At 44.5% G+C, this 27,279-nt stretch overlaps 1 protein-coding gene across 1 annotated transcript; it reads right to left on the bottom strand.

Moving 5' to 3' along the window:
- Nucleotides 1–1,856: 1,856 nt before the first annotated feature.
- Nucleotides 1,857–26,904, bottom strand: ptpn20 (protein tyrosine phosphatase non-receptor type 20). Its single transcript, XM_076974853.1, is given in 47 exon segments — nucleotides 1,857–3,246; nucleotides 4,804–4,866; nucleotides 5,058–5,273; nucleotides 5,520–5,854; nucleotides 7,892–7,982; nucleotides 8,206–8,357; nucleotides 8,531–8,730; nucleotides 9,263–9,333; nucleotides 9,580–9,656; nucleotides 9,850–10,003; nucleotides 10,098–10,259; nucleotides 10,559–10,620; nucleotides 11,213–11,308; nucleotides 12,756–12,793; nucleotides 12,997–13,207; nucleotides 13,643–13,817; nucleotides 14,134–14,304; nucleotides 14,445–14,686; nucleotides 14,688–15,273; nucleotides 15,383–15,481; nucleotides 15,923–16,128; nucleotides 16,378–16,567; nucleotides 18,226–18,311; nucleotides 18,489–18,582; nucleotides 18,708–18,809; nucleotides 19,013–19,209; nucleotides 19,358–19,474; nucleotides 19,562–19,669; nucleotides 19,805–19,882; nucleotides 19,991–20,088; nucleotides 20,183–20,423; nucleotides 20,608–20,767; nucleotides 20,904–21,086; nucleotides 21,255–21,407; nucleotides 21,501–21,639; nucleotides 21,761–21,896; nucleotides 22,100–22,274; nucleotides 22,404–22,475; nucleotides 22,622–22,769; nucleotides 22,873–22,948; nucleotides 23,162–23,245; nucleotides 23,790–23,865; nucleotides 23,975–24,154; nucleotides 24,315–24,380; nucleotides 24,942–25,105; nucleotides 25,237–25,384; nucleotides 26,634–26,904. Coding segments are annotated over 46 exon segments (6,750 nt in total). The 5' UTR covers nucleotides 25,361–25,384; nucleotides 26,634–26,904; the 3' UTR covers nucleotides 1,857–3,150.
- Nucleotides 26,905–27,279: the final 375 nt, after the last annotated feature.

Here is a 27,279-nt window from a genome sequence, read left to right as displayed (position 1 = left end):
TGCTTAGTTGTATGAGTAAGATTGTGCAGCATATTCTTAAAGATGGCCCTTCTGTAAGCTGCTATTATGAACCCGTGCCTCGTTGACACGGTGGTATGCACTTGTGCGACCTCTGGGAGCGGCTCTCAAACCGCAGGCCGCACAGCCGACCCGGTGCAGGTGGAGGCCCCCATCACTTACCCGCCGGCCCACTCCGTCATCACCCGTCCCAGAGCCACAGAGCCACAGGCGGAGAGAGACCCGCTCAGACTTTTCTCTGCTTCCTCCATCAGCCGTTCTCCTCATGTTCTCAGGAGCTAGACGGAGCGCCGCACAAGCGAACCTCCAGCTGCTTGTAGCCGACACGTCCTTGGTTAGTAAATTGGTCTCTGGATGCTCTCAGACATCCATTGGTTGGCCATTAAACTGAACTTTGGGCATTACTCTGCATTCTATATATCTGTGTTGTCTGTGGCTAAAACAACATTGGTGTTTTTTTAATTAAATGGTAAATAACGGATAAGTGAATGGATTAGTAAATAAAATTTACATTTGTAATGCTCTAAATAGTTGTCATGTAAGTGGCAAATCCAATCGAGCTGTAATCTTTAAAACGCAGTAAGCATAGAGTGGAGAATGGAGTGGTATAGGGTAGGTAAAACCCCAATCATTTGTTGATAATTTTTTTTTACAACATTTTACGAAACAGTCATGTCTGCCGATGCTGTGAACCTGTAGGAGGCTGTGAGATCATTTCTACACAGGAGGCTGTGAGATCATTTCTACACTTTCCATGGGGTATAAATCACTGGGCTTTTTCAAAATGTGCTATGCCAAATCACTTTAGTTCATTAGTACACCCACCCTCCCTACTTAACCCAGAACGGGAGAATCTGCACTGTCCGTTTTGAATTATACGCCTCAGAAACAGCACATGAGCTCACTGAGGGTGAATGTAGGGTATGCTGAGTGCCTTCTGGTCTGGATGGAATTTGTTTACATTGTTGCTTAATTGGCTGTAATGAAACAATAATATTAGAAATATTAAAACTAGAAAAAAATCGAAATACTCAATACTGCAATTAAATTACCAAAAAATAACACACACATACACACACACCGGGCTCTCTTAATATAAACAATGTGCATTGTGTTAATTCCACAGTGGCATTATTGAGACAAACTAAATGAGAACATGTGGACTTGGTTTTAATGGGAACAGGCATTAATGAATTCCAGATGGCCCAATGAGGTTCCAGCAGAATGTATCTGAATGTGTGTAGGCCAGAGATGAGCTGCATTAATACACACAGAGTCTGGGCTCTTTTTTCCAAAAAATAAAATAAAGATATAAAAATATAATAATAATAATAATTTATAATAATATAAACCCCAGTCCACACCCATAAAGCAACACTGAAAATGTCACCACAGCAGCTCTAACTAAGAAAAATAAGACCTGAAATAGTAAATTAGCGACCTGGAGGTTTTGATTTCGGCTGGGTTTTGGAATTTCAAATGTCCCTGCTGGCGAGCGTGGCTTAGCTGGGCTGTCCCTGCTGTCCCACAAGTCCCTGGGAGAGGCTGTGTTTACTCAGCAGTAAAAGCTGAGTGCCGCCACACTGCTCCACACACACACGGGCTTGGCCCGCCGGACCCTGTTTATGTTTCGCCCCTGAAATGCATCAGCGACAGTGTAGCTTTAGCAAAACCGCAACCATTTCCATCAAGGCGTGAAGGGAAACCAGCGTCCGTCCACAACGCGTATACACCTCCCAGTTTGCTGCAGTCTGTTGGGTTTGTTCTTTCTCATCAGATTTCTAAATTCAAGAAGCACTAATTAAATGTTTTGCCTGAAAGAAACACATGCACGAGGAACTCATTCTTTTTATTTGCAAAAATGACTACAGTATAATAAGATTTTTGAAATATCTCTTAATATGGTAATAGTAATATTCTTTGGAGATTTAAAATACACAGTCTCTAAGTATGTATCAGTAGTGTGTGTGAATACTGGTTTTATATCTCTTCACACTAGGGAATAAAAATTATAACAATATAGCAGTACAAGTGGGAAATATTAGCTTACATGTGCTCATTCACCATAAGAGAATCAAATCATTTTAGTGTCATATTTTATTAAACCAAGATGTCAATGGAACAGATGAGCAGAATGAATCAGAACAATATTACTAAAAAAATCTAAAAACTAAAACATAGACCAAAAGATAAAAACCAAAACTTTGCCATGGAATTCTGTTTTAGTTCAACAATATGTAACAAGTATATTTTGGGACATTGGCAGGATCCGTGCGCTCTAATTGATCCTGAGACCTCTAATAGTCTTTGGGCCCAGGGTTCTTCTGATTTATGGTTCTAATTCCTTGTGCTACGAATAGAACAGTGAACAATTCTCCTCAGGTGTGGGATGCCATAAACACTAACAGGAAAGCTCTGTTGCTAATCTCATACAGTTTATTCACCCGTGTGTCTTTGAGTTAACCATTTCGTTTACCTCAGTGAGACTGCAAAAGCTGTTCTAAAACTAAAAAGGCACTTTTGTCAGGTTTTCAGTTCTATGAATGTCTGTCTTAAAGCTAGTTCTTTACAATGACAGCATTTCAAATTATGGTGTCTTATACAATGTTGTGTGTTAGGCAGAATCTGGGTTTAAAACCCTCAATATACACTTCTCTGTGCCTTACTTGACCATAAACATATATTTGTTGTTCTTTGTTAACATTTAAATAACACCAGTATTATAGTATTTGGGGTTTTATATTCAAATTTTCAAATTCAATATCATAGCATCTGAATTTTTAATGTTTGAAGTTGTGCCTCCAATATAACAAGCATTTTCAAAAATCAAGTATGAGGAAATAATTTATAGGAATATTGTTTCACTATTTAACTGGCTATATATTCAAGACAAATTTCTACAAGCTCTTGTAGGGAATGAAATCAGGACACAACCACAGCTGATGACAATATGTGGTGTGTGCTTCCACTGCCATATTTAATAATAAAGAAGTGCAGCAAATGATCATAACAACCCCGAAACAGCCCAGGCTTGGTGTGTGTGTGTGTGATTACTATCAACCAAGTCGCCCGGCAACTGCTCAGCCATTCTAAACGACGAGCACTCCGCTGTCGTTCCCAAACAACACTCATTCATGAGGGGGTTTCTGGTTGCCGCTGGTCACCATGGAGACGCAGGATGCTCTGTAATACTTCAAGCCACACTTTGTAACAGAAGAGGTACTGTTCCTGAAAGACACACACAGCAGTCCCATACACGCCACATCATTACGGAGACCCTGCCTGGGTGGACCTCCATCAGTGTTTGTATGTCAATTTCATAAAAGGCATACACATCTCTGAGAAAGGGGCAGATATGGATGGCTAATTAAAGGGTGCTTAAATCAGAGACAAGACATTCAAAAGGATGAGGGATTAGACAGGCAGGTTCCATGACTCAGACACAATGTCTCTAATTGGAAGGTTTTGGAGCTATTAGAGTACATTTGTTGTGATGTTGTGAATCTCCACATGGCTCTGTGCTCTCAGCAGCTCCTTTCAGAGGTGTCAATTCCAGGTTCAGAAAGTAAAAGTCCTCACCAGGATTTTGCTCAAGCTTGCTAGATCTTCTAATTAGTGCAATCCAGGTAAAATTAGTGGAATCAACACAATCCAGGAAGCCTGAGCAAAATCCTGGTGAGGACTTTTACTTTCTGAACCTGGAATTGACACCTCTGGCTCCTTCCCAGGGCTCACTCTAATCTGGACTATGTGGGGGTTTGTGGACTCACCTTGGTCTGGACCATGTGGGGTTTTGTGGACTCACCTTGGCCTGGACCATGCGGGGGTTGGTGGACTCACCTTGGTCTGGACCATGCGGGGCTTTGTGGACTCACCTTGGTCTGGACCATGCGGGGGTTTGTGAACTCACCTTGGTCTGGACCATGCGGGGGTTTGTGAACTCACCTTGGTCGGGACCATGTGGGGGTTTGTGGACTCACCTTGGTCTGGACCATGTGGGGGTTTGTGGACTCACCTTGGTCGGGACCATGTGGGGGTTTGTGGACTCACCTTGGTCGGGACCATGCGGGGGTTTGTGGACTCACCTTGGTCGGGACCATGCGGGGGTTTGTGGACTCACCTTGGTCGGGACCATGTGGGGGTTTGTGGACTCACCTTGGTCTGGACCATGTGGGGGTTTGTGGACTCACCTTGGTCGGGACCATGCGGGGGTTTGTGGACTCACCTTGGTCGGGACCATGCGGGGGTTTGTGGACTCACCTTGGTCGGGACCATGCGGGGGTTTGTGGACTCACCTTGGTCTGGACCATGCGGGGGTTGGTGGACACACCTTGGTCTGGACCATGCGGGGGTTGGTGGACACACCTTGGTCTGGACCATGCGGGGGTTTGTGAACTCACCTTGGGCTGGACCATGCGGGAGTTTGTGGACTCACCTTGGTCTGGACCATGCGAGGGTTTGTGGTCTCACCTTGGTCGGGACCATGCGGGGGTTTGTGGACTCACCTTGGTCTGGACCATGTGGGGGTTTGTGGACTCACCTTGGTCGGGATCATGCGGGGGTTTGTGGACTCACCTTGGTCTGGACCATGCGGGGGTTTGTGGACTCACCTTGGTCGGGACCATGCGGGGGTTTGTGGACTCACCTTGGTCTGGACCATGCGGGGGTTTGTGGACTCACCTTGGTCGGGACCATGTGGGGGTTTGTGGACTCACCTTGGTCGGGACCATGCGGGGGTTTGTGGACTCACCTTGGTTGGGACCATGCGGGGGTTTGTGGACTCACCTTGGTCTGGACCATGCCATGTCGCTGCAGCCGCATCTCCTTCACAATCTCGCACACGTTAATCTGAGGAATCAGTTGCAAAGTGGAAAATATTAACTCTAAGAGCTGTAAATTTATGGTGGTGCTGGGCCCAATTTTAATATTATCACTAAATACATTTAGTTACTTCTCTAAAAAAAATAGCTTCAACATGGGTCATGTCCAGAAAAGCAAAGAGAAGCGATTTGGCCGTTGTCACCGCCATGCACACTCACGGTGAGGTCCTTCTCCATGAGGTTGAGGATAACATCGGTGCAGATGAGGACTCCGGCCCTGCCTACGCCCGCACTGCAGTGGACCGTGATGGGCCCGGTGGAGTGCACCGCCCGCATGTATCGGATAAAACGCACTAGCTGCTCGGAGGAGGGTGGTGTGCTGTGGTCCGGCCACGTGGTGAACTTCAGGTGCCTCACAGAGTGGGTGGCCCCGGTCTGAACACAGCCGGTGAATGAGGGCTTACACTCATGTTTGGGAAGCTCATTCAAATAAACAACGACCAGTTTTGTTGTCTGTTTAGCCTAATAGCAGTTTCTTGCCTGACATATGTATTTACGGTTGTATTAGTATCTACAATAAAGGGTTATGAAAGCCTAAGGAAGTGTGAATGCCGACAACCTTGCCGAGAGAGCTCGGTGATCCATCCACCCGAGCGTTTCTGACTGAACGCTGCTTCTCACCTTTTTCTCCACCATCTTGATGGCCCTGATTTGGAAGTAGTCCTGCATCTGATAGCTGTCTAGGATCAAACGGTAGCTGCTGGTCTCCACGGGCGTGTCGAGCTTCTCCGGCCAGTACTTGTGGCATTTGACCCTGCCGCGCTCCACTTCCTTGGTGGTCATGGCGATGACGTCGGACCGATTCTCCCACACCATCTGCCAGAAGCAGTCCTGGGTGCAAGGCAACGGGCCCTGCGAGGAGATGTAGACCCGCTCCTCCGCGCCCACTTTCATGCGGATGTAGCTGGCGTTAATGTAGTCCTGATTCTCCCCTACGGGGACCCGTGTCTTATCATCTGGGCATTTGGGCACAAGAGAGAACAAATCTGTTAGTGCACTGATTGGCACCAAGGGCATTATATTGAATTTAACCATGACTACATATGGAACAAAATGTGCTTCGTGATCAGCCAGTAATGTTGTTAGTGTGCATGTAGGTATATTACTGCACAGGCTCAAAAATATATTACTATATTTGCCTTAAGAAACCCACTTATGTTCACATGCCAAATTACTAATGTTATAATATTATATTCATGTATAATTTTTCAGAGTAGTCAGCAGTAATGAGACAATAACTGTCTTCTGTGAAGGGTCAGCTCAAACTAATTGCAGTTTGTAAATGTGTAAATGCATTTAAAATGTTACATTTTCACTTCCAGGAATACACAAAATCAAAAAAGAACATTGTTTGGATTTTAATCAGAGGCCAGGGCAAAGTCTGATGCCAGCGCAGTTCATCAGCCGCTGGCTTTAGAAGCTAGCAAGGTTATTATTCTACACACTATAACTGTAAAATGTTGGGAAAAAGAAACAGACTGTCCCATGCTGCAATAAATAAACCCAAATAAATAAAACAAGCTGGCCCCAGGGTCATGCAGTCAGGAAAACAGACTACGGGTGAACGCAGGGGAGAGGTGTGGTACGAGCGTGCCAAGAGGAAAGTTCTGCACTATTCCCCCGTTAGTCATCTGGGTTGATACTAGCACGTTTGGTGGGGATGTAAGGGGCTTGCGGAGGTGTCTTAGGGGTGGGAGGTCATGGTTTGGTAGTGAAGTTCTCACTACAGTTCCCTCTTGGCTTGTGGACTGCTCTGGGCCCTCATGTAACACTCTACAAGGGGCCTGCCTGTAAAAACATGTTCAACAGCTACAGCGAGGAAGGGGGTGGAGGTCTGAGGGGGGAAAAAAAAGAAAGTGGAAAAGAAAAACAAAGGAAAGAGGGGGTAGGCAAGGAGAAGAGTTGTTCTCCACGAGTAGGTAAATGCGTGCAGAGACGTCTTCACAATGGGTGGCATCAGGCTTCCTCTAGAAGGCCAAAGCCCTTGAACTGCATCCAGCACAAACAGTAGCCAGGTCCCTCGGGCCTCACACTTTGCGATCCCAGGCACTTTATTCGGGGGGGAACAGAAGCCCAGTGAGCAGCCATGATAATAAACAAACACTCCAGGCCAGGCAAAGGCCAGCACGCCACCCCCCCCCCCCCCCCCACCCCCCCGCCTGCACATGAAGCGCGGCATTGTGCCCGGCCGCCTGCCTTTCAGCACGCGGGCCCCCTGTTTGTGCTTCTCAGGGGTGCGCACCCCTCTCGCCACACACAGCATGGGCCCTGGGGCTCAGAAGTCACTCTCCGCTGCCTAACCCCGCCGCACGGCCTAACCCTTCACCTTCACACTGGAGACGGGGATCCTGGCTCCCATAACAATGAAAGCGGAGCCATGACCTAGAGATGTTGAGAATGTCTTGTGTGGGAATTTTGTGTGTGTGTGTGTGTGTGTGTTGTTTGTTTGTGTGTGTGAGTGTTGAAGACACTCCTCTTCAACTCACAGGAGAAATACTGAGTGTAAATCTGATAATGAAAGCCAGAGTGTGATGGCTGTAGAGTCAGGGTGAGGAGGGCTATAAAACCACGACAAGCCAGTGGATACAAAGCACTCACACATGTACACACACACACACACACACACACACACACACACACACACACACACACACACACAGAGTCTCTCACTGGTAACATAACCTGACATTCTTAAGTGGTGGGACTCCTAGCAGTAAACCACCATGAATTGTCTGCATTTCATTTAATTACAGTGTCATGTAGTGTAGTGCTGTATACTGATAACTGATAAAGGCATGGCCATACTTTACTCATGCACTCAACACCCTCTTCTGTCTCTGTTGCAGGCACAGCTGCACACTGACTTTACGAATATGCATTAGCATCAGTTTGGTGCTAAAAAGTTAAATAAGGGAATCGATTCTGGATTCTAGAAGCACGGGACACGTTTAGTGCCGGCCCCGTCAGGTCACGTGGTTGACGTGCAGTCTCACATGGTAGGACGTCTCGATATCTGTTCTTCTCTCGGTTCTCTGGGGCCTTTCCAACCAGGCAGTTGTCTGAAGGCTGCAGGTGTCCCAAGGCCTGCGGCAAAAAAGGAGAGAGATCCATATTCTCTTACTCACTGTATCTAATTCAACAGTGAAACGGAAGGAGGCTACAGGATCTTTTGTGTGGCAGGCTCATTTGTAAGCCTAATGTTACACGCAGAGTGTTGAAAAGATAGCAGTGGCAGAAATGGTGCAATGTTCTCTTCAAGTGAAAGGAAATATGGCCGTGGAGGACACGTTATGCGGGCAGAGCGCACCGTGAACTCTTTGAGCGGCTCCTCGCCGGACAGCCGTTCCTGCAGCACCCGGACGAGCTCTCGGAGGCTTGGGCCGGAGTACCGTGTGCCGTGTTTAGGCGTCCTGATCAGGGCAAGACCGCTCAGTGCCTCCTCCAACACAAGACGCTGACCTAAAGAAGAAAAAAAAAACAGTAAGACTGCTTGGTTTCTCATTTCCTACGTTCCATGAACAATCTTAACACAGACCTAACTATTGGCACATATAACTATAACGCACTCCTGTAAGTCACCCTGGACAGGAGTGACAACTGTTGTAAATGTAAATGTATTCAGTCTGTTTAACCTGTGTGATGCATTGCTTCTAGAGGGGATGGTTGTGAGGTGTAATCATCGTCATTATCATAGTCATCATCATCGTCATCATCATTGTCTTCGTCATCATCATCATCATCATCATCATCGTCATCACTGCTCCAGCCATCTGAGTGACTTTGCTCCATGACTGTGGTAGAAGTGTCTAGATGCTCCTTCGGGACGTCTGTCCTGGGGGGTTTATGGGGTATGCATGAGCACCTTGACCACACTGCTATGTTCCAGGAGGCCTGTAATCATGCAAGGCTGACTTTCCTGTGACATTTCCACCTAAAATGTAAAAAGTCTGCTAGTTTAAAATGTTTTGTAGAACTATGTTGGTTAACAGGTATACTAGAACCACCAACGCTAGAACTTGTCAGGAGTCAGGAACTTATTTATAACTCTTTGGTGCCCCCTTGTGTATGGAGAGCAACACAGTGCACAATTATGCAGTTCAGTTCTTTCATAATAAAAAGGGATCAAAGATACAAAGATTGCAAAGATGCAAAGAGACTATACAACCAAATTACTTAGTATTTTAATTGTTTAAGAACAGTCACAATTAATATGACAAGTCTTACACAAACACACAAAGCGTCAAAAACAATTCACTGAATACTCAGTGTGTTCTTAGTTTCTGTTTGCACAACTATCAGAAATAAAATACTGAATGGCAGTGAAAACAGGGGGAAAACCTCATCAGGGCTACAGAAAGGCTCACCTGTCCGTTTGTGTTTCTGAGACACCCTGAGAGGGGCTACAGCTCTGGCAGTTAGGTGTACAGTTTCTGTCCTGATAGAGAGAGAGAGAGAGAGAGAGAGAGAGAGAGAGAGAGAGAGAGAGAGAGAGAGAGAGAGAGAGAGAGAGAGAGAGAGAGAGAGAGAGAGAGAGATAGATTTTTAAATGCAATAATTTTACATAATGTACATAGTGTACAATAAATACTATATAGTACAAATAAAGTACTATAGCAAACTGACTGGAAAATTTGTGTGTGTGTGTGTGTATGTGTGTCTATGGGGTGGTGTTTTAGGATACCTGCTTAATTTCTGTCCTCATTTCAGGACACCCTGACAAATGATCGTCCTGCACCTGTGGTTCTGAGGTCACTCCTGCTACAGAAGAGACACACACACACACACACACACACACACACACACACACACACACACACACACACACACACACACACACACACACACACACACACACTTAACACTTAACCTAAATCAAACACACCCATCAAAGTGCCAAGGCTGTTTCAGAGTACTAATCACATGTGGTCACTAATCAAGTGAGACGGCTCACGGGAGGTGCGGGATGCAGAGTTCTCCTGAAGGCCCTCAGGACTGGAGCAGGGCAGCATGGGGAGGAGCTCTCTGTACACCGTGAGCAGCACTGTGCCCTCTGCTCTCCTCAGCGTATCCACCGCCATATTGTGGTGCACGATCTCTCCGTTCACCTGCACACAGCCGGCGATTCGTCAGCATACGGAGGCTGCGTCAAACGTTATAAACCAAATGGATGGTCAGGGCCATCACGGTGAGTGGACACACCTCCAGGAGGACGTCTCCAACCCGCAGCCGGCCGTCCTGTTCGGCCACGCCCCCGGAGCAGATGTCCTTCACACGCAGACTGCTACCGTTGGCCCCGCCCACCAGAGAAAAGCCCAGACCACCACCTTCTGGTTTAGTGAACTCCACCTGAAAAACTCCACACTGAGTGGGAGACAGGCAGAGTAGAATGGGGAGAGAAAAAAAAAGACAGATGTAAGTGAATGTGATATAAAAGCAAGCAGGTTCCTCAGAAGCCCCAAAGGTCAAGGGGCACTTAAGCTGCTGTTCAAGAGTCCATTGGCAGGACTGAATGAGCAGTAAATTAGACAGTGAGATATTAACACATCAATATAGGCTTGAGGATAGTGACAAAGGCAGCTAACAGCACATGGAAAGAAGGATGGCACAGATGCCCTTGGGTGACAGTGGCATCGTTCAGATACACAACACAGGACAATCACCTCCAGTTCGGTTGTTAGGGAGAGCCCACGCCCTCGCACATCGTTTTCAGCTACAGGTTGAGCTGCAAAAACAGTGAAAACAGAACAGAAAGAAAGAAGAACTCAGACATAGAATGCAAATAGCTTAAAATCACCAATGTTAAACTTTCAATAATTTCCCCAGTCACCAAAAGTATGCAGTTTACATAAGGATAGGTAATGGAGTCATGGCACGACAGTATAACAAACCAGTTCATCACATTTCACACGCTATCGCATACAAAGCTAATTACAAAAAATGTCAAACATCAAAACCGTTCAGATAAATTTGATCAGTTCTAAAAGTAAGGCAACGTGAAACAGTCTCCCAACTCACGACAGATTTGCTTCGGTGTGGCCATCCCAGGCAGCGAGGTGCTGACCAGCACAATGCCTGAACGTTGATCAACCCCGGCCTGTTCCCGTGCTGACAGACCCCCCGGATAGTCATCACCTGGCAACCTGGGCACCCACTAGATCGGCTGGGATGCGGCCGTCGTGCCACGTTACTGTCCGGTGGAGGCGGAGGAGGGGGGCCCTCGCTAATAATTAATCCCGCAACGCATGCCCTCCCATGCAGACATGAGGTGTCTGTCAGCACTGCAGCCCAGGGACACAGGACGCCAGACAGCTTACCATCAGCAGGAGTGGCCTCTGCTTCTGACATGCTGGCTTCCTCCAGGCAGGAAGGGGATTTCTCTTGATTCCACTTGAACAGATCTGGAAACAAATCTGGAGAGAATGAAGCAAAAAATTATTTTGTTTCTGAATGTATTTATACACTAAAATGGGGTTATTGACCAATTTAAAAAAGTATCCAATTTAAATAATTAGAAAATAATGGATCATTAATATGCATCTCAAGTTGCAAATTAACATTAATTTGATCACATTATTTAATTGCATGACATTATTAAATTAAGAGTAGCTGCAGCCAAGTTCTGCATATTTCTGCTCAGTATGTAATATTACAGTTTTAAAAAGCAAAACATGATGGCCCTAACAAAATCTAACTCAAAACATGATGGCCCTAACAAAATCTAACTCAAAATGTGATGGCCCTAACAAAATCTAACTCAAAACATGATGGCCCTAACAAAATCGAACTCAAAATTTAAACCAAACAAGCAAAACCTAATAAACCCAAAGACCTAAACTGACAGGACCCAAGACGTGTCAGGACTAAGAGTGGAGGAAGCGTCCCCAAAGCTACGACCCTCAACATGTCGCCATGTTCAGTGAGGCGTTTGCTCAAGTCGACCATACCGACAGCCAACAGAACCGCTTACTCGCTCACATCCAGTGTTAGACATGTTGCCCATGACTCACACACCAAAATCAGGACACCATGGACACACACACACACACACACACACACACACACACACACACACACACACACACACACACACACACACACACACACAATTCTTCCAGCCAAAGTCACTAACAAGCCCATGGCAGGGTTAAATGTTGTATATTCTCTGAATGACGTGACCAAACATATCTTAACAGATGGGTGGGAACCCTATTAGTCAAGGTCAACACTGAGTAGACTAAAGTGTGTTCACAAGTTTGAAAATAAGTTCATGGTAAATGGGGCACTGTTAACAGGACTCAAAACAGATGCGAATAATCAAAACTGTGTCTCATGCCTGTACTTTTACAGGTATCACGACAATGATTATGATTGAGGGAATAGATAGGTTCATAAAACTGTAGTCAGGGTGATATATGATTTATGTTAGGGAGATTTAATATTTGTATCACATGAACCAAGTTTGAAAGCCTTTTCTGTTTTCAGTAAAGAAAATATCTTTTGAAGCATACTTGTAGAGATGTGAGGATTTTGAACATTTAGTGTAATTCTTGCCTCCTTTATAGCAATTACGTATCACAGAATCCTCTGATATTACAGTAAATAAGTAATTAATTATGGGAGCACCTGATCTACCACATCATACTAGTTTTGTGCAGAAATTATGAAATTATGGTACATTTCAGATCCACAGTTGCTTGAAATAATATACTGATATCTATATATCACTAACCAAAGTTTATTTGGAGCTTGGTTTTCAGAATTTCAAAACCTCGCGTTAACAGTTGCTAACCCGAAATAAGACCTTTCTGAAATATCCCCTGTATGTGTACATTTATAAACACTGGGCCAGTCACTTACCATTCCATATATCCTTGGGTGTCACAGGTTGACCATCTCTGCAGCAGACAAACCAACATTAAAATGATCAGGCCTTTAAAAATAGAGGCTGTCCTATTAACTGCTGTGATTTATATGGTACCTGCAAGCACACTGTGATTTTTAGTTTAGGAGAGACCAGCTGCAGGTCCCTGTGACTTACGTCTCCTATATAAAACCTCAGCATATGAAGACGGAGCTCATTCACCTCCATGGACCTCACCTCATGGCTTTGAGTCGCACCTTGCCTGGCGCGTTCTCACAGGCCTTCACGGCGTCCTCCAGGGTCATACCCAGCGTGCACACGCCACTGATGTACACGATCCTGTCACCGGGATAAATACTGCCCTCCTCACTGGCAGGCGTGTTGGGCACCACTTCTTGAACATAAATGCCCTGCCATTTGCTACCAATCCCCCCTGTCAGCTTGATACCTGTGCAGAGAAATCAGAGAAGTGTTAAAGAAGTACTAAAGAAAAATGGTGAGGCAGAGAGAGAAAGAGAGAGAGAAACTTTTTGTTTTTAATGGTTTTCAGGTATCTTAACTAAAAGACCTCTTAAGTATTCAGTACTACACAGAATGATATTTATTGTAGATATTTAATTCTGTACATGATCTATGTGATAATACATATAAATAGATTCAACTGCTAGTTGAAAGAATAAAGAATTATACAGAACTTGTTTTTTATGTTTTAGACAGTGGGGCTTCATAAGCTGCTGTAAGCTGTAGGACGTTTGTTCAAAATGTCCTGAATCTCTGGCGACCTTTTAAACTTCACTGCAATTTTACTTCACCGCTCTCGCTCTCTCTCTCTCTCTCTTTCTCTCTCTCTCTCTTATATAACTACAGAATGATGAGTTCTGACCCATTTGTCCAGATTGGGTCTTATCTATGATTATGTCTTCAAGGCTGTCTGGTGGTGGAGGAGGCAGGAGATTGTCCACAGCTCTGCCGAGAACCATGTGCAGTCTCTTAGAGGAGGACCTCAGAACAGCCATAACCACGTCATCTGTCACGTTGGTCACGAAGACCCCATTCACCTAAAAATGCACCAACCAAGTCAATCAGACTTGTTAGATATGGTAGTGGCATTGTTTCATATGGCTTTACTTTGTATTTGAAAGTATATTAAATAAAGGTAAATCAGAACTCCTACAAGCAGAACATAATTCAACAAATGGATGAAAAGACACCTTAGAGAACACCAGGACAGCTAATTTGACATAAAGTCTTCATTTTAGACATTTTACTGTCACCAGGGATTCTCCCTTGAAAGCCTTTTTTGGTATAGGACATGGCTTAATACATGGCTGAAAACAGTCTAAGCATGTTTAGTGATCGTACTTAATTCAGTACCATAATAAGTCTGTCTCCTGGCCTGAGCCGGCCATCCGCTTTGGCTGGATTATCCAGGACATCCTGTACATAATAGCATCCATCCAGTTTACTCCTGGTGATGGTGAACCCAAAACTGCCACTCCGTGATTTAGAGAGCGTTACTGTCAGCTCAAACTCTTTCAAAACATACTGTTTAAAAAAAAATAAACTTACATTAGACACACAAAACACATCTAAACTGCATCAGGTGTCCCTGATGCTGTTACAGTACACGTCATCGCATGCTTACAGGAACTATCTTCAATACGTTTTGTATTTTAATTTGGTACCTTTCTAGGGTCTTCATCCTCCTCATCTTCCTCATCATAGTCCCAGCCATTGTTTGTACTTGTAGACTGGCCTAATGTGGGGGAGGGGGGTGACTGGCCTGGGAGTGGGGGAGGGGGGGGATGTGCTGGAAGGTACCGGAAGAGATGGCGGCAGAGGTGAAAGGTCAGGACGAGATGGCGGCAGAGGTGAAAGTGTAGGAAGAGATGGAGGAAGAAGGGGAGGTGAGGGAAGAGATAGAGGAAGAGGTGAAAGCGCAGGAAGAGGTGGAGGAAGAGGGGGAGGTGAGGGTGGGGTGTGAGAGCAGGTGGAGGCAGGGTAGGCACTTGGAGGACTGTCTACAGTGGTGAGGAAGGCCAGGTACTCCTCATCGGCGAAGGCAGCCAGTTCCTTGGCCATGAGGCTTGACCTCCTCCTGATAAGGTCAGCGGTGAGGTCACTGTAAGGGGGGGCGTCTTCCTTCTGCTCTGGTTGTGGGGCTAGAAAAGGGGGAGTGGCTATGGCCAGGTGTGGAGTTGGCTCAGGTTTGGGGGTTGTCACGGCAACTGTGGTGGCAGGAGTTGGAGGAGGAACAGCAGTTTCCTTCTCGACAGCAGGAATCTCCACCGTCTCTCTTGTAGGACATGGAGGAGGGGGCAGGGATGGTGGGTCTAACCGGGTCTCGTGACGTTCACTGTCCCGACTGTCCTGAGCGTCTGCACCGCTCTCTTTCCTTTGGCTCAGTGTCAAGACCTTCTGTTGGAGAAGCCCGTTGAAGTCCTGAGAGACTGTCGAGGCCTGCAAGTCTAAAGACTGAGACCTGCGTTCTTTAGCCAGCAATGAGGAATCAGTCTGCAAAAGAGGGATGTAAGATACCACAATATAGATTACAATTCTATTTTTGACACATGTTTAAGGGATACGACTCTAAAGGAGATAAAATTAGCTGCCGCGTCCTCACCGGTGGACTGGTGTCCAGGTCAGGGAGTTGACCCGGTGGCGGACGGCAGATTAACAGCCTGACCCCTGAGGAACCTCTTCTCAGCAGTCTCAGAACTTTCTGCAGGTGACAAACCCTCCTTAGCACCAAGCTTTAATAACACAATATAGACACACAGAACGCATGGGCAACTGGTCCAGTATTTTTAATTCTTTTGTTATGAATATGAATGTGAATTATAATGATATGATGAATTTTTAATTGTCACATATGGATTTCACTGAAATTACTAGTTTTCTGTGATTAATATTAATAACACGGAGGTTCACTACAAAACAAGATAACATTAAATTAGCCCCTAAGTGGAATATAAACCCCTAAATCTACAGAGAATCCTAGTAAGCAAAAATGTAGAGTTAGGGTTTATAGAGTTAAGGATTAAACCTTAAGTCTAAGTCTAACACAAGCCTTTTGAATTATGCTAATTACATTCCCCTACCAGACACTAAATGAATGCTAATGCTATTACAAGGTTCCCTGACGAGGCTGAACTCACGCTACCTGATAGGAAAGGCCTTTCACCGGCTCGCCGTTGACTGCCAGGATGACGTCTCCCTCACGCAGGAGGTTCTGCTCCTCAGCAGGCTGGCTGGAGAACAGACTCTTAACACGAACCATGCTGCCGCCTTCACCGGAAGACTCACTGATGACGAAGCTAAGGCCTAAACTGCTCAGGCTCGTCTTCAGAGTAACTTCCAGAACGTTCTCTAGTGTCCAGACAAAAGCACCCGTATAACCAGAACGCCTCACCATTACTATTTGTTTTTAATTCTTGATAAAGTTAGATTTTTTTTCTGTATATGTTTGGGGTTAATTATGCATAAGATCATATTACATCATTTCACTCACTCACAGCTGCACCTGGAGGACAGCTATGGCATCTCAACAGGCTCATTTCAAATGTCTCTCACTGTCCCTCACGTCACCCCCCTCCTCCTCTTTCCACTGTGTCTTACCATCTGACACAAAACTATACTCCTTGGCCCTGACAGACAAGGACGTCTCCGTGGCAACATCTCTCCCAAGGCCTGTGGCGGTGCTTTGCGTGTTAAGGGACAGGGAAGATTTCTGTCTCTTCAGGACGGACACAGGACGAGACATGTCCAACGCCACGGGGGGATCCCTCTCTAGAAGCAAGTTCACCACCTGAAAAAAAGACTTCACAATTTCACAATTCACAAGAATTTCACAATTTCATTTGCTCTCACACTGGAATAGAGAAAATCTTACATTACTTAATTAGTCATTTGGATTGCACAAATATGTATAAGAGAATAAAAACATCAAGAATCTTTCAAAAGAAGAGCTAAATGTTGCATATAGCACATGTAGAGCACTTCTTTGATTTCTGATTTTCTGTTTATGTAAAAGGCACTGACAAAAAAGCAACTGTTTTAGATTTTTAAGTGATTATATTTTATTCTGTTTTATATTACATCTGTACTTGTTCTGATTGGCTCTGAGACTGCTTTCACCAAGGTCCTCTGTGAAAGCAGCAGCAAGCTAAGGAATGAACATGCCATGTTAACACGTTGGACCCGGGTGGCACAGTGCTGCCTCTTTGGTGAGTAACACCATTATCCTGAACCAAGAAAAATGTGAGATGGATTTACTTCCATGTAGGACAAGAAAGCCAGAGTCAGGATTAGGGTAGTCTGATTTCATCCAAGGGATTGAGAGTATTGCTACAGCTGCTTCTTTATGCTGTTACCTCACTGTGGATAAATCTCCAGTGAAATTAGGGAAAGATTCCTGGAAACCTCAACCCTACACTTTAGTTAGATGAGGGACAGAGGTGTCTGAGAGGGCTGAGGTGCAGTTTAGTGGAGTCGTGGGGTAGATAATGTTGGGATGAAACACACTGTAATAGAGGGACAGAATATGGGTAGAATGTGGACTCCAGATGACTGTAAATGGCTTTGGGGTTCACCTTCACGCCTTTGGGGTTCACCTTCACGCCTTTGGGGTACACCTTTGGGGAACACCATGACTCTTCTGCAAAAAGCTTATTCGTTAATAAGCTTTATTGCTCACAATAGGAGAACCAAAATACTGGAGTGGCTAAGAAAACTGCATTTACCAATCAGTTCACATGGTATGCCTGGCAATGCCTGTGCTAACCTGGTTCCAGTCGAAGTCCACTGAAAATGTTCTGCTGAATGAGGGAATGATAACTGATCAGAGACTAGCAGTCAGTATGACTATGCACATTATAAACACGGGCTTATCCCCTCACGCTTTGTCGTTCACCGTTCACTGGACAGTGTGCCTTTTTCTTTTTGTGTGACATCTTGGGGGGGGGGGGGGGGGGGGGGTCTTAGAAACAATGGCTTCTGGCACCATTATGGCTTGTAAAAGAACTTATTAGCAAACAGATGGAGGCAGAGTCCCTGTAGAGAAACAATGACCTTTGCTTTTCCTCTCTGCTGGAGCCTAGAGCTCAGACAGCCACTACTCATGATGTCACCAGATGCTGCCGTTAAAAAGCTTGCTCTGTCACTGATAGCAGCTACAGCAGATTAGAGCGGACAGGGCTCCCTGGGTGATGGGTGGGAAGCCATGACTGGTAGCCACTGTTAGACAGTGTCTTACCAAACAATGTCTACTGATCAACTCATATCAACATATCATATCAACTCAAAAGTTTTTAGTTCAAAGATTTTTTTAAAATACTTGTTAATCGTGATAAAATTCTTTAAATGCCATATTTTCTCTCAGATATTTTTGTGTAGGTCAAATTTAATGTTCAGGATTTCATATGCGCTAAATAAACATGACAGTTCAGTACTTCTATAGTTCAGTACTTCTCTAGTCTTCTTCAGGACCTCCACAGCCTGTCTGTGGGTGACACCTCGCAGGTTACAGCCATCTACCTCCAGCAGTCTGTCGCCTATCTCACACACACACACACACACACACACACACACACACACACACACACACACACACACACAATCATCATTAAATTGGCACAAATTCATTTAATTGCATCAAAGCCATAGAAGCACATTGCAAAATGAATAAAATGGCAGAACGGAACAGGCGTATCATTTCACAGCACATGTACCTATCTGTATTCGGCCATCCTGATCAGCCGCTCCTCCTGGAATCAGGCTTTTAATATAGATCCCACCGTGACGTACGCTGGTGCTGATGCCTCCCTAGAAATGATGGATGGACCGCATTCAATTGTTGAATTAAATCAGTATAAGAGGTAAGAACATAGTACAAGGCTGTTGACGTTTTCATTCTTTGCCCATGTTAAAGAACATCTGTGAAGACTTACAGCAACACAAATGCCCAGACTGCCATTAACCTTTCTGAGCTCCACACTGAGGAGGTCACCAGGCTTGAGACTGGTACTGGAGGTTGGCCTAGAGGGCATGTCCTGCACATGACACACACACACACACGCACACACAGGCGCACACACACACACAGGCGCACACACACACACAGGCGCACACACACACACAGGCGCACACACACACAGGCGCACACACACGCCGGTTCGGCCTCCTGTTTTACATACAGACACTACAGAAGTGAACACTGGGCAGACATGGTCTAAAATGTCTCAGGAAGCTCTACCTGAGAATCTAGAATCCGAACGACAGGGATGTGAAGCCTCTTTCTCGCTTTGGGTGTGAGCATATTAGACAGGGCCTCTTCCAGTTCCTCCATGACTGGCCTGTATTCTGTGTTCAGACTGGCCTGTGAGTCAAAGCCTCTCTCCAGCATCAGTCCCAGGTCCCCAGTAGTCAGGCCTTTAATCTCCCCAACATCTTCTACTCCAATGAAGGCCAAAAAACGTTCAGCATTAAACAAAAAAACATTCTGCCTTAAGCAGCGACAGTACTTTACATGTACAGAGGTCCTTAAACATTGAGCTGTTTACAGAAATATGCTGTATGCAAAGCGTTCAACAGAACATACGTTTCGGTTGAGAGACTATAAGCTCCACTTCTTCTGGGCTGTTTTGCAGGATTGAAGCAGCTGTACTGAAAGTAACCCCTTCCAGACTGGTCTTATTGAGAGAGATCAGCCTGCCTCCTAAATGCCAGTCAATATAAGAGGGCCCATGAAAAACTGCAGAGTAAAACAAACAAAAATCAAAACAAAAGATGTTGTTTGTTGTACCTGGCTTGATTCTGCCGTCTTTTTCTGCTGGTCCGTCAGGTACAATGGAAGCAATGAAGATTCCCAGATCTAATTTCCCTGTGTTGTCTTCTCCGACTATTATAAAACCTGTGAAGAAATAGGGAGGGTAAATATACACCTGCTGGATACAGTTCAAGAGGCTCTGCATGTCGGACATAAACCTTTATGCTTATAAGAGTTCATCGCCGGCTGCTTATACATGAACACCCAGCATTGGCTTACCAAAGCCAAGCTTAGGATCCTTCTTCAGAGTCACACAGATGATTTCTCTTTCAGGGGGGGTTCGAATAGGAGTGTCAACTAAAAAAAAAAAAAACATGAATTCATGAATTTAGTTTAGGGATTACAGCCCAATAACCAGAATCACAAATCAGGTAATCCAGAAGTATTGAAACAGTTTCTCTTAACCTCTCATGCATGAGATAGAGTAAGGCTCTGACTCCTGCTTTTGAAGAGAGACGCTGGACATGATCCGGTAAACTGGAGACCCGAAGGTTTCTGGCGGGCTGAAAAAAACGTGAGGTGAAATCGCAGCGATCGTGAGACAGTGGAGACAGACGTGACATTTCCGTTTCACGTGTGGTCATGTTCGTCCAGCACCTGGAGGCCTGACTGGGCTTCCTCAGTTCGCTCAGGGCTCGTGGGGCAGGGACGTCCAGGGTCTCACTCCGCTTCCTCTGCTGTCGCATCTTGGCAGAGATGTCATCGCATGACTTGCTCATGGAGTCTATGGGTATTGAGCTCACACCGATGCTATTGAGCATAACATCTGAACACGAGAACCTCTTCAAATGTGCATGGCGAGGATGCCATGGTGATGGATGCTTCACTGTCTTGTCATCTGGAACAAAGAAAAAAAACACCAGCTAGCACAGGCCTGGCACTCACACACACACACACACACACACACACACACACACACACACACACACACACACACACACTATCAGTCTCTCCTTAACTTAATGGTTGTTTTTCTCATAGTGTTTCACACTAATTATTATAAAGTTCTGTGAAAGTTGAACCTGAGTCTAAACTGTAGGTGATCTGTCGAGACATCATCTCACTGTGGAACTTGTGCTGGGCAGAGCAAAGGTTCAGCAGGTACTGTGCAATCTTAGAGCTCTCAGTTAGGAAAGAGTGCTTCTTTCCACTAGGGCCACATTCTATAGTGAACTTCCGCCGCTAGAGGAAAGACAGCAGAGCACACCACTGTCATCTCATAAATGCAGCACATTTTCAGTAATCAAGCACTTTAACAAAACTTGATTTATGACATCGAGTCTTCACCTTTAACGACTTCTATAAATTCTGTACTCACACTTGTTGAGATACTATCAGTGTCAGACCACAGGAATCTGCGGATTAATATCCGAGAGTTGTTTTTGACTTCATAAACCATAATTCCTTTAGCACACACCCCCAGAGTCAGTCCTCCAATCACCGTCTTCTCCCGAGCAACTCGGTGAAACACGACCCCATATTCTGGAAGCTGCTGGACTATCTGTGTAATGTAATGCACACAGGAGTTTAACTGAGTGAGGGAACAGCATAGATATGCTGACCCAAAATGACTTATTTATAGAATGACCTTGATGCTCACTTCAGGCGTATGTGTTTATAAGAGGCTCTGAGATTCGCAGCCGCTTTGGCCCTATAACAAGTGAAGTACCTTTAGAAACTCCATCTCAGCATCCTCTGCTGACATCTGGGCATTGATGCCATGAAGTCTTGGCAACTCCTCCCTCAAACAGGGCAAGGCTATTTTTTCCACCAGTCGTTTTGGGATATAATGCTCGGTTTGAAAATAATTCTTTCCATACACCTGGACAAAATCACTAAGATCACTAGAAGAAATGTTACCGGACATCCTGATAAATGCTAAAAACACTGAATGCTGCGAGAGTGTGTATTCTACCTGAGGAACGTAGTCGCCAAACTCAGACTGCAGGGCCAGAGCGGCGAGGAACACTGCTGTGTCCTCACTGCAGAACAGTCTGTCGCCCAGAATATCCCTCCTCAGCTGCAGGTAGTACTGGTGGCGAGTTAGTTTGTGCCTTTTAAAAACACACAATACACAATGAGGTGCCTTTATGGAGTTGCCCAGTGGAATAAATGTTTAACAGTGTTATTATAAGTCAATTTTGTAGTGGGAGATACGTAGGGCATGAGACTTACAATATGAAGGAGACGTCATCAGCAAAAAACTTAACACGGAGGTAAAGGGTGAATGTGGCAGTGGCTACTTTCTTCCAAGAGTCTGGAGCGACTTTGGAGATTTTTGTCTCATGGTCCAAAAAGAAAAATTCATCATCTAGAGGAGATATGCAAGCAATGAATCCAACAGTATCACATGCAAAATCCAACAAAATGCTAAATGAATCCAAAAAGCAAAATGAATCCAACTCTAATGATCACATGCAAAAGCTCAGAATTAAGAGACCACAAAAACCGTTCAAATATGCAACAATTTTTTTAACGGATTCCGCTGCAAGTCCTTAAAGAAATCTTCATTACCATCAAGGAATGCAAGGCCAAAGTAAAAATGCTCCACGAGGTTAGCGTGAGCCACGACCATGTCGAAGACGTCTCGTCCCCTGGACTGCGTGTCACACCTCACCACCAGGCACTGCTCATTGGGCATCACCACGTGAACTTCTCTCTGGGATAAGGAGAGTCTTCCCTTCTTTGACTGTATCAGTCAACAAGAAGTTAACGGGAGTGAGTGTGGGAGCGAAAAAGAGACATGTTGAAAAATGAAATGTCATAATGTTCTCTGACAAACACTGAACAATCTTTAAGTAATTGAAATAAGGTTTACCACTAAAGATCCAGGAAGCTCCAAAATGACTTGAGGCCCATCAACCACTCTTGCAAACTCTGGTCCTAGGCTCTGAAATTCACGAGCAATAACTGAAGATCCCAGTAAAGATAAAGAGATAATTGTATTTGGGAAAAAAAATGTTCAGTTGCTCTACCAAAATCAAACTATGAATCTCAACTGCACCGGCACACAAAGAAATCTCCCCCAAACAGTACCTTAGGCTTCCTTTGGGTAAGGCTGGGGCTGGACTCGCTGACAGCTGTACATGGGCTAGGAGGTCTGGGTTCACCCCTGCAGGGGACACCGAGGTACGGCCTCCATGACTGCCAGCAGCTGCCACTGTGATGCGGCTGCTGTGGAATTCTGGGAAAGCAAAGTTGTTTTTGGGCCTTCCAGAAAACAACAGCAGCCTGAGCTTCCATGAGATGTGTGAGACCACTTAAGAGGGTCAGACCCGATCTCTTACCTGCTCTGGGTACCTTGGTAGGGCATCTGCACATGTTTGGTTTTATGGGAGCAGGTTTTTTCTTCATGTAAAACTCCTGGATAACAACATCCAAACAACATTTTACAAAACAAACCACAAAAATCCCAGACAGTACCATAAAGCAAAACACCATATATGTATATTTAATATTGTAAGCACTCAGTATCCAAAACAATGTAGAACATCATATGAAAAATAACGCCAAAGAAAACATTTTTTTGGCAGCTAGCAGTGTAGTGATGCAACAGCAGGATAACGTTCTGTTCACCCTGACTCAGCTCGGAGTCCAGCGACGGCCCGTCAGATGCAGCTCCGCCCTCTCTGGTGTAGTCCAAGTACGGTGACCCCTTTGCTGTCCGGCCAGAAGAGCAATGGGTTAATACTCAAGAGAGTTACAACACAGCCGGCCTGCGGCACCACTCACGACAATCAGCTCAGCCAAGCTCGCAGGGCGCCCGAGCAGAAGCGTGTTCTTCTAAGCATCTTCTAGGCTGATCATAAGTTTTCAGAGGGTGGTAATCCCATATTGAGTTTAGGTTAAACCTTTAATCCTATTCTGGGTGTCGTAATATTCTATTACCACACATGATGGCATTATTTTGGGTGTAGGCTGGGTAAATTCAAAGCTTTTTATTTTCCTGGTATGTTTTATGTCATGCATAACCCAAGGAATGTGTGCATGGATTAATGAATCAGAACACATTATTGAATGAACCAAAAAATGGATTAAGTAAGAGTAGGTAGGAATACACTGTATGTCAATTTAACTGAGGTACTTTAATTGATATTCAAGCACCATTTGCCCTAGTAACACCTTTAATACCGCACATACAACTTTTATCAGAAACATTTATTTATTAGAAGAGTTAGGGACTAAATGTCATAAGCACTCTTACCATGAAGCCTTTCTCTGATCATCTGACTTCTGCCACTTAGCTGCACTGTGTTTTCCATGACAGTGGAGCGGACAGCCTGGAATCACACAAAAAGCTATACCACTAAACCACACAACAGTGTAATCACAGCTTGCACCCCCAACATTAATTCTTCCGTTGGTTTTGGTTGTTTTCGTGAACCGCACACAGTCATAAAACAGGTTTTCAACCAGCCGTCTGATGACACTCTTGGGTGGGGGCAGGAGTGTGACTTTGTGGTGAGATTCACAGGCCTCCAGGACTGCGCTGAGGTTTTCCCGCCGAAACGCCGCGTCTTCGCACATGCTCAGGAGGAGACCATTCAGAGAGTCACTCAGCTGAACAGGCTGAGGGAATCAGAACAGGACACTCAAAGTTATGGCCATATCTGGACACTTACAGCTCTGTGGTCGTATCAGGACAGTGACCACAACGTTGACCACTGAGTGCAGTGTCTTCATTGATACACATGTTTCTGTAATATATAAAGGAACTACATGAACTCACTTGGTTTTGAGGAACGTGATAGTCAACAGACCAGTAGAGAGTCATGCCAAGAGAGTATACAATCATCTGAAACGACAAACAAACACCAGTGCATGTTTCACCATATATTTGCACTTTCTATATTCTACAAAGTAAAGGAAAAATGAAGCAACCACAATATATTCTCCCAGATTCCACTACTGGTATATTAGCCTCTGTATCACCACTAGATGGCAGACTGTGTGTTTCTTAGGTTCTTCCTGAATTCAAATTCCCTATATTTCTGCCAGTTCTAAATAACAGTTTCTCCTCTTACCCCTCTGTTTTGTACTGCAACATTTTTTGTTAGCGTTAGCTGTATGTTTTTCCTCTGTCTTGCCTTTCAAACCTCCACTCCCACACGGTGCCTGTGGGCACGCTCAAACCAGGCCCGCCGCTGCCCTTGTGTTCAATACATCCATAATGCATTTAGATAAAAATAAAACATGATACATAAAACCACAGTGATAGAGAAACAGGGATAAATCAAGGGCAACAAAGTAAGAAATAATGTAGGTGGTGAAAAGAACGATTCTGCTACAGTCCTGCTCCAATAACATACGCGCCTATTTTAGTAGGCCACATAACGGTGTTAGGACCGACGTTTACCCTCTCCGTGGCCAATTTGGTGGTGAGACCTTGGCCTCCCAACAGCTCCGGTGCAGTGAAAGGGCGCGCCTCGTCCGTCATCGCACAGTTCCTAAACGCCAGTGTGCCGGTCGCTGACAGGAGAACTGACGCTGGGCTGATGATATTGCAGATGTTACTGTGACCTAGAAACAAACAAACAAAAAACCCCCCACAAAAAACTAAGTAAAAAACAAGACGTCAAACACCAAACACACCGTAGTGCAGAGTGTGCAGACTGTACGGATTGATCACACCACCACGCTAGCTGCTTTACCTCTGTAATAGAGCTCCAGCAGGGTTTCAGCGGATCCCAGCAGGAGGGACCAGACCTCGTCCTCCTCCAGGGGGCCTCCCCGAGCCTCCAGCACCTCGGCCAGGGTCACAAACGGGCTGCTCATGCCGCAGACTTCCGGGACAGACTCCTGTGGGAGCGAGAACACAAGAAGCAGCACACTGAAGACAGATGGAGTGAAGGTGGGTGGTGATAGGATGATAGAGAATGTGCATCACTGGTATGGATGATAGACCAAGATAATACATGGCAGCTTCCTCTGAATTACCTGCACCACCAACAATGCCACATGAACTAAAATGTAAACCTACAGAAAATGCAAAGTACAAAATAACTATTACAGGGAAGACATAGTAAAATGCTAAACTTAAAAACTATGAATTTAAAGTGACAGGCATGTTTGAAAGTTTCTGATATTTTGCTGTAGACTATATATATGCTTAATAACTATCCTGCAATGACTGAATGTAGCCTGCCAGAAGCATTATATTTAATGTTATATGGTTCTTCCTGGAGACAGAATACAACTGCAATCCCATAAACAATTGATACAAATAAATAAACAATTGATCTATTGTTGTTTTCTGATCCATACATGTGTATGGTGTATTTAACTCCCTAAATAATCAGAACAGGCAGCATTTATTTGTGTGTGTGTGTGTGTATGTGTGTGTGTGTGTGTGTGTGTGTGTGTGTGTGTGTGTGTGTGTGTGTGTGTGTGTGTAGATACACTTGTGCCTTTACTGAAAAACAAACAGTTGTTACATCTTTGCCCTTCAAAACTGAAGACAATTGATAATATTAAATTTTATGACCTAACATTTGACCTAATTTCAGTTCTAGCACTACAACAGCACTTTTTAACAGTTAAAGGTATGTCCACCATTATTTACCCAGCTTCAATATGATACGACATATAATAACATATAATAATATTTATCAAATATAAACATATAATACATATGATTGAGCTATAGTCTCTACTGCATCTGTTACAAAATTTCATAAATAACATTTCAATTAATAAAATATATTAGCAGACACCAACAGGGGATAGTTAAATATTTCCACAACAAAAATGTAAATATATACTCCAGTAAAATGAAGAAGGACTTGTGACGTTACAGGCTAATCAACAACGTCTCCTTTTTCAGCTATAGCCTATTAATCACTGACACGGTGCAAACCGGACCACTGTAATGTTAATGGTATAAACACTCCTAAATGCTACATGAATACTAAAGGAATAATAAGAACTAAGATTAAGAACAGATACGTTTTATATATGTAGAGTTCGAGTCAACAACAAAAATAATAAAAGAAATTTCATACGGGTTAGTCTATATTAGGTTTAAGCAATTCACATAAACGTTCTTTACCTTGTTGCATTCGATATCTGTTAAAGATCCTCGGATGTTGTAAAAAGAATGCAGGCTACTCACAAATTCATTAATCTGAAAGAGTTTAGCCTTTCGTTTGCCTTCTGTTACCAAGCACAGGTAGCCTAACCTTTCAGCCCATAGCTGTCATACGTCCTATGGAGTATTGCAATTTTACAGATAATGGTTTATGAATTAAGCATATAAACATATCCATATCCCGTGGTCTTCGACTGCTATTTTATTCCCCTCAGATCGACACTGTGCTTGTTCAAAGCCCTAAATACTCAATTGGATTAACGCAGGTTTGACCTCTACAGGTCAGAAGAGGAACTGCAGTGTGGACAGTACGAAATTCAGAGCGCCGAAACAAGTCTTAACCTCTTTTCTCTAACTCCATGATTTGAAATATTTTCACTTTTTTATTTCTGTGTAGTCGTATGTCCTGTGTGTGTGTGTGTGTGTGTGTGTGTGTGTGAGAGAGAGAGAGAGAGAGAGAGAGAGAGAGAGACAGAGAGAGACAGAGAGAGAGAGAGAGAGAGAGAGAGAGAGAGAGAGAGAGAGAGAGAGAGAGATTGTAGGAATCAAAATATTTTAGTCAGTAGACTAGGGCTAAGATAAGATAAGATTCTAGATTATTTTTTAT

Source organism: Brachyhypopomus gauderio, chromosome 15, assembly GCF_052324685.1.
Source record: "Brachyhypopomus gauderio isolate BG-103 chromosome 15, BGAUD_0.2, whole genome shotgun sequence".
Classification (NCBI taxonomy): Eukaryota; Metazoa; Chordata; class Actinopteri; order Gymnotiformes; family Hypopomidae; genus Brachyhypopomus; species Brachyhypopomus gauderio.
Note: the sequence above shows the minus strand (reverse complement) of the source record. Positions and strands in the feature narration are given on the sequence as shown.